Source organism: Zalophus californianus, chromosome 11 (assembly GCF_009762305.2).
Source record: "Zalophus californianus isolate mZalCal1 chromosome 11, mZalCal1.pri.v2, whole genome shotgun sequence".
NCBI lineage: Eukaryota > Metazoa > Chordata > Mammalia > Carnivora > Otariidae > Zalophus > Zalophus californianus.
In genome coordinates this window covers 35294535-35302011 of record NC_045605.1, presented here as the reverse complement: position 1 = coordinate 35302011, position 7477 = coordinate 35294535, and the positions used below count along the sequence as shown (strand labels likewise).

The 7477-nt window shown below is 32.4% G+C and overlaps 1 protein-coding gene across 1 annotated transcript; it reads left to right on the top strand.

Moving 5' to 3' along the window:
• Positions 1 to 256: 256 nt before the first annotated feature.
• Positions 257 to 613, top strand: LOC113914846 (40S ribosomal protein S15a-like). Its single transcript, XM_035723066.1, has one exon. It carries the CDS (start codon positions 257 to 259, stop codon positions 611 to 613), a length of 357 nt encoding a protein of 118 aa, XP_035578959.1.
• The last annotated feature ends 6864 nt before the right edge of the window (positions 614 to 7477 follow it).

Genomic DNA, 7477 nt, shown 5'->3' with positions numbered 1-7477 from the left:
ATTTAGACATAATTATTCCTCAGACAGTTTTTCACTTAGGAAGTCATTAATTTTTCTGAGATGTTCCAGGTAACTGGTTATTAAGCAAACTCTTTCAACCAATTCAAGAATAATAGGCTTTAACTGGCTTTTTGTTCTGTGGTAAGTGATAAGACTTCATTAGAGGTGTAAGAAAAGACAACTGCAACATCCAGATCTGTCTAAAGTTTTAAAAATCTTTTTAAGGCTCTTTCTAACATCCTTCTGTGCCACCATAATGGTGCGCATGAATGTCCTGGCAGATGCTCTCAAGAGCATTAACAATGCTGAGAAGAGAGGCAAATGCCAGGTTCTTATAAGGCCGTACTCCAAAGTCATCCTCCGGTTTCTCACTGTGATGATGATGAAACATGGTTACATTGGCGAATTTGAAACCATTGATGATCACAGAGCGAGGAAGATTGTTGTGAACCTCATGGGCAGGTTAAACAAGTGTGGAGTGATCAGTCCCAGATTTGATGTACGACTGAAAGATCTAGAAAAATGGCAGAATAACCTGCTCCCGTCCCGCCAGTTTGGTTTCATTGTACTGACAACCTCAGACGGCGTCAGGGACCACGAAGAAGCAAGATGAAAACACACAGGAGGGAAAATCCCAGGATTCTTTTTCTAGGGATGTAATACATACTTGCAAATAAAATGCCTCAATGGGAAAAAAAATAATAAAAATCTTTCTAAGATTTTTAAGATTAAAGATTAAATCAATGGATTCACTAGCAGAAACAAATGAACTATGTATTTTAACCACCAAATATTTATTTTATATTTTCTCTCCTATCAACATCTTATTCTTTTCATTGAAATTAATAAAATGGAGAAAAGTACAAAAGTTATTCAGTATTCTATACCCTCTCAAAATAGCCACTGTTAACATTTTGGCATATTTCTTTCCATTCATCGTTTAAGTTTTAACTATAGGATTACATTGTGTACATAATTTTCTCATAATTTTTATCTTTTTTTCACTTAACATTATATCATAAAAATTGTTTTTATGATAACTTTTTGTGCCATTTTAATAATTACAAAATATTTCATTATATCAGTAATTCCTATAATGTATTTAACAATTGTACTTAATGTACATTTATTTTTTGGTTAACACATGTAATGTTGCATTGAATATCTTTGTATATTAACACCACTTGGGATGCCTCATAGGACAAAATTATCAGATATGGGATTAGTTCATTTTCAAAATGCTAATTGATACACACTTCCCTAAATTTATATATCTAATTACTAATATCAAGATCTTTTCATGAGAATGTTTTGATGGTGGCAACTGGAAGAACATGGGACCCTTCATCAATGGATATTACTTTCCTATATGTTATAGGTTTCATTGTGTCCCCCAAAAAAGATATGTTAAAGCCTTAATTCCTAGTACTTCAAAATGCGATGTTATTTAGAAATAGGGTTGTGGAAGATATAAATAAAGATGAAGTCATACCTGACTAGGGTGGGTGCTTAACCCTATGACTTTGGTGTCCTTCTAAGCAGAAAGGAGGAGAAACAGACACATGAGGGGGGAATATCATATAACAATTAAAGCATAGAGGATTGAAATTACGCAGCTACAAACAAAAGGATGCTGAGGATTGCATGCAATCCATCAGAAATTATGAAGAGACAAGGAAGGATCCTCCCATATAAGTTTAGAGAGAAGATGGCCTTTCTGACATCACAGGACACTGTGGCTAAAAGTCCATAACTATGTCCTGTGAGACAATAAATTTCTGCTGTTTTGCAGCATCTAGTTTGTGGTAGTTTGTTATGGTAGTCCTAGGAAAGTAATACACCACACAAACAGCACATTCTCACACACATATATACACTCTCTACCCAATCTTCTTTTAACTGTCATTTTTCCTTCTGCAGATACTTTCTGTTTACATTACTAATTCAAGTAGATTCTTTCTATTTCAATCTTGGAGCTGACCTGCCTCTGGCCACCTAAGACCTTGTTCATGCATATGTTTATCTTAGTTCAAAACCTCCAGTGTTTTTGTTTGTTGGTTTGTTGTTGTTTTTCCTGGCTTATTTATTCCTAGGGCATCAAGTCTCTTTTTATGGTTTCTGAAGATTGTCTCTTGATTGTCTAAAAGAGATCCCAATATTTCTCTTTTCATTGATCTCTTCATTTAACCTTTCATATTTAGTTACCTCTCACCTTTGGGTATCTTTTCTCATTTTCCCAAAAGTCTATTTTAAATTTATTTAGATATTTATTGAATCAACATTTAAAAAAAAAACACCCTCACACTTGTAGTTTTATTATTGTGGCCTCCTCTAACAAAAAGAAAAATATTTATATAAACAGAGGATATGGGAGGTACTTGTATGTTTATTATGAAAAGGGCTTTTTTACGTATTAAAGGAAAATATCTTGCAACTACTGGGAATCAGTACCGAGTTTACTCAGTGAGTTACAGTTTGAATAAACTTGTTATTTACATTTGAAGTCTTTGCTTTTTTGTTTTTCAACAGAGATGTTTAACAATGAATTTTAATAATAAACTGCCACATTATTCACTTTAGTTGATTTAGAGCAATGATGTTTAGAGAACTGAGAAAGTTGATTAAAATAACTTGTATTTGTCAACCAGGCCTATAAATTTCGTAGTAGTTTAATAATTCCTTTTGCTCAAATTTAAACTAAGCTGTTAGTTTGCTCTCGTTTAGAGGTTGTGAAAGGCAAAAAAAGAAGACATTCCCTCTATAAATTTTATCAGGCCACAAAGTCCTCACAATCTAAGTACATAGAGTAGTGTTTTAGAAACATGTTTTATCAAGACCAGCATCTTAAGGCTCTTTTCCTTTCCTTTCCTCATTTCTTTTCTTTTCTTAATTTTTTTAAGATTTTATTTTTAAGTAATCTCTTCATCCAATGTGGGGCTTGAATTCACAATCCTGAGAGCAAGAGTCACATGCTCCATCCACTGAGCCAGCCAGGCACCCCTAGTCTCTTTTCTAATAGTATTACCATTCCTACATTCCTTGGATATAGAAACTCTGAAATGCCACTGCTGTAATTCATAGTTTTTCTCTATGAAAGCATTTATTTGGAAATATCTAGAAAGAGGTGTGATCTATTCACTTTAAGAAGTTATTTTATCCTGCAAACAATGTAACTAATTTATGCCTTCACTGATGTAGGAAATAAAGATATAGACTTTTCTTTCTCCAAATAAATTCCAGAATAATGATAAAGCTTCTCTTTCTCTCTCTGGAGAAGAGGATGTAGCCAGAAGTTTTCCTAATTTTGGGGTCATTCTTCTGAAATGCATTTCACCACGTATACAGGTACAATCTGTTCCTTACCACGTTATGCTGTCAAGATTGGGGCTTGGGGAACTGGTGCAAGCTGTTGCTCTAGCTGCTGATTTTGCAATGAGAAATAAAATCTCTTTGTCTCTGACTCAGAAGCAGGAACTCTTTAAAACCTACACACACACACACACCACATACAAATATAGTATATGTTTGTATATGCATTATGTTGATCTAGATATGGATATAGAGATAGAGCTAATAAATAGAGGTTTATACACACACAGCTGCAGGCTTATTAGCTCATTAGTAGAATAGGAACACAGACCCTTCTAATTTAACAGATGTCCGTTACACTGTAGTACTGCTGAAGGTTTAAATTTGCTGTAGACAGATTTATAATATAGAGTGTACATTGAATCATAGTATTCTATAATGCCAAATTTCCTGATTTTAAAAAATGTGCTGTTGTGTAAGAGACTGTCCTGGTTCTTAGAAAATATACACTGAAGCATTAAGAACTAAATCTGGAATTTACCTCACATGGTTCAGAAAAAAAAGTCAAAAGAGAGAAATTTATAAAGTAAGTGTAGCAAACATTCACAATTGGTGAAACTGGGTGAAATGTATATGGAAACTCTTCCAAAGACCCCCAGAAATGCCTCTTGATCAGTTATAACTAAATTTATTAGATCTCTTGCTGTAAGGGAAAACCTCACTCTGACCATCTTAGTAGTGTCTCAAAATGGGTGAATAATGAGGATAAAAAGACAAGTCTTGCCAGATGGGAAGCTGATTAGGATTGTGGAGGTTGCTAATGAAATGCCTTTAGATTGGTGAGCGCAGCAAAAAGAGTCTTGATATAGTTCTTGATGAGCAAGCTATTAGTTTTGATAAGTAATCTGTTTCATTGGTTCAGTCTTATCTCCTTGGAGTAGACATCCTGGAGAAGCACCTAAGACATTTTTGCTTGATAACAGTATTAACATGGGGACAGGAAATTTTATTGCCTTTAGTTTTCATCTTGAAAGTTTTTAAATAAATTTTAATTATAGAAGAATACAAATTTGTAAATAATGCATAATAGTCTCAGCTATCTATATAGTCATTGGGGTAAAATATTAACTAACTGGAAAGACTGTCTAAAAATAGCAAATGAATAATTAAATAGATAAACATCATTAAAATAAAGGTCTCTATGAGTTTAGTCATCATAACTTCACAGTCATGCAATACCAGAGTAGAATAATGTCTTAACTACACATCCTTGTTGTTAAATCAGATTACTGAGCAAAAAAGTCAGCAATCCCTGTGACTCTATGAACAGTTCTTTTATGTGCAGATGTCAGAAATCATGTATGAGTTCACAAAAATAAACATTGCAGAAATCATGTACATTTGTGTAAAAATATATTATACATAAGCAATGTAGAAAGCTCATAAAGTCTGTTTCCAACAGGTGGTTGTAACTAATTATGCTATAATTGTTTGATCCAAATTTATAGTCACCTTTATATAACACACTGCTATGAGAAATTTGCCAAGAATATTAGTGATCATAAATCATCATCTTGTGGTATTTTTATTTTCCACTTTTCACAATATTTTTAAATGTGTGGATTTGCTGTGTGAAAATGCTAAAATATATCAAAATGCATAACAAGACTCAATGTTATCCTTTTAAGTTTTAAATTTTCTTGTTATTTTCCTGCCATGTTTCTGCAAATGTATAAGTTTCATACTGAGAACACAATAATCTCAAAATTGAAAGAACAATACTCCATTTTCAAGCATTCTCAATACACTATATCACAGTTTATACTTTTTATACACTTACATTGTTTATATGTGAATATCTATTGACACACACATCACTACATATGGAATAAAATATATCAAAAAATGCATACTCAATGTATCAATGTATCAATGCCTTCAAAATTAAGAAGCAAAGCAACAAATTTTTTCTAAACCATTATAAATGTTCACATATATGTTACATATATATATGATCTCTCTCTCCATGTATATAAAGATTATTATGTATATCTTTTTATATATGTATATAAATTTTTAATATATGTATTAAATATATTTATGCATATATATGCATACATACATACACACATAGCCATATGCTTATTTGAAAGGCAAATTTCTCAGGCTTATTTTTTAATGTCACCTTCTGCTCTTTAACATGTTCATTTCCTTAGAAGCGTAAGTACCAATTCTCAGCTACTTAAATATTGTCTAACATTATAGTGAAAACAAGCAAAAGTGTTGCATAAAAGAGGCACAATCAAGCTTCCTTTATGGATGGGCATGGATTGTAGAGCTTCATTTGCATTTTTCAAAATCACACTTGCACATTTTCCTGGGGGCATGAATCTGTGGTGACATATTGATATCACACTTTCTAAAGCATGATCACAGAAATAGATCTATGAATAATTGAGCTAACCCAAACCATAATATAATTTAATATATTCAAAAGTAGCATACCTGCACTTATAAATTTCTGGTGTTGTTCAAATGTTTTATGTTAGATTTATAAGATAACTGTAATATTAAAGATTGTCCTTAGGTTTGTTCATTATTGATGACTTTCTGGGTAGGTTTCTTTTTAATAGTTTGACTGATGGTATTTGATTTTTATACCATACAGTTCTTATTAGTTTTTAAAAATAGTTTGTAGTAAGTTATATTTTCACTGATCCACTTTTGACTGGAGCAGCAAATTTCAAGTTATTCACTGTGTGAATTGAGACATTATTATTATTATTATTTATTTAGGAATTTCTTTTTTAAGATTTTATTTATTTATTTTAGAGAGAATGAAAGAGCATGAGCAAGGGGAGGAGTATGGGGGAGGGAGAAGGACAGCCTCCTCAGCAGACTGAGTGTAGAGCCCAATATGGGACTTGACCTCATTGATTCTGAGATCATGACATGAGCTGAAACCAAGAATCCGATGCTTAACCAACTGAGCCACCCAGGCACCACTAGACATATTTAATTTTGTGATGTACTTTTCTTTCTTTCTTTCTTTCTTTCTTTCTTTCTTTCTTTCTTTCTTTCTTTCTTTCTTTCTTTCTTTCTTTCTCTCTCTCTCTCTCTCTCTCTCTCTCTCTCTTTCTTTCTTTCTTTCTTTCTTTCTTTCTTTCTTTTTCTTTCTTTCTTTCTTTCATTACTTTTTTTTGTCCTTAAAATGAGTTTTTATGTGAACAGCATAGTGGAATTGTAGTTGAGAGAAAGGTGGCAGATAGATGTAGACTGGGCTGGAATTTATACTGCCATAAACTGCCTGTATGAGTGTAACAATTATTACTATCTCTGTGCTTCAGTTTTCTTGTCTGAAAAAGATGACCTACTTTAGAATTTGTATGAATATTATATGAGCTAATTCATGTTAAACATGAATTATAAACAGCAGCAATTAATTAACCAGCATGTATTAAAGACAATAACACCACACTATATTCCTCAGAGTTGAAAGAGGTACTCTAATATATGGTTCACATGAATCAAATTTTAAAATGTAGGTAATTTTTAAGTTAGCTATTCTACTTACAGGAAATTATTTCATAGAACTATTCACACAAGTATGCAAAAATAAATACCTAAAATTGCATTATTGACAATGTTGAATTATTGGAAAATAACTAAATTTTCACAATAGAAAATTGTTTTAAAATGTCAAGAGTCTTGTGCTTAAATAACTTGCAGCTGATGTAAAGATGACAAGGAAAAAGCCTACATCAATTTTGTGAATGCGGGAAAATATAGAACAGTATGGCCCCATCTAGTAAATATTGGTGTCTTTATATTTTTTATTTTTTAAGAATTTTTATTTATTCATTTTAGAGAGAGAGAGAGAGTGCACATGAGAGCTGGGGAAGGGCACAGTGAGAGGGAGAGAGAGAATCTTAAGCAGACTCCCAGATGAGCATGGAGCCTGTTGTAGGGCTGAGATCATGATCTAAGCCAAAATCAAGAGTCAGATGCTTAACCAAGTGAGTCACCCAAGAGCCCAATATTGGTATGTTTCAATGCAAAACTGAAAAACTCATACCAAAGTGTGGTGAAAAAAGGTAATTTCAGAATACATTTAATATTAACAAAAACACCAACAACAAAAAAACTCATATTTATATAAACTAGTCCC

What these genes read in the sequence shown, in the direction of transcription:
- LOC113914846 (XM_035723066.1), top strand. Translation starts at nt 257, where the DNA reads ATGGTGCGCATGAATGTCCTGGCAGATGCTCTCAAGAGCATTAACAAT.